Source organism: Propithecus coquereli, unplaced genomic scaffold (genome assembly GCF_000956105.1).
Source record: "Propithecus coquereli isolate 6110/MARCELLA unplaced genomic scaffold, Pcoq_1.0 Scaffold596, whole genome shotgun sequence".
NCBI classification, from domain to species: Eukaryota; Metazoa; Chordata; class Mammalia; order Primates; family Indriidae; genus Propithecus; species Propithecus coquereli.
The window spans coordinates 44,008-44,327 of NW_012151907.1; the positions used below are offsets into that span (position 1 = coordinate 44,008).

The 320-nt window shown below is 74.7% G+C and overlaps 1 protein-coding gene across 1 annotated transcript in view; it reads left to right on the forward strand.

The window, feature by feature from the left end:
- The window catches only part of LOC105822095 (N-myc proto-oncogene protein-like), a 51,382-nt gene that overhangs the window by 43,479 nt on the left and 7,583 nt on the right, over positions 1-320 (forward strand). Inside the window, exon 4 of the mRNA XM_012659034.1 lies at positions 187-286. Within this exon, the coding sequence (XP_012514488.1) occupies positions 187-286 (100 nt within the window). The remainder of the gene's footprint in view (positions 1-186; positions 287-320) is intronic.

Sequence of the window (320 nt, forward strand, 5' to 3'; positions counted from 1 at the left end):
GAGATCAACGCAGCGCGCACGGGCGCTTCCGTCCACGCGGCCTCGCCGAGCCCGCCCCGCCCCGCCCGGTCACGTGTCCGGCCGCCGTCCAATAAGAGCGGGCGGCGCTGCCCGCGCGTGCGCAGTCGGCTTCCGGGCCCCGTGCGGGGCGGTCCTGCGGCGCCTTCCCGCCCTTTTCGGGCGCAGCCGCACCTCCGCGCTCGCCGCTCCTTCAGCCGCTCTTGTGGAAAGATCCGGAAGCGCCTGCCGCGTCCCGGCTTCCAGGGACGGCTGCAGAGGGCTGCAGGTGTGTGTCCCGGCGGGGAGATGTTGCATCGTCC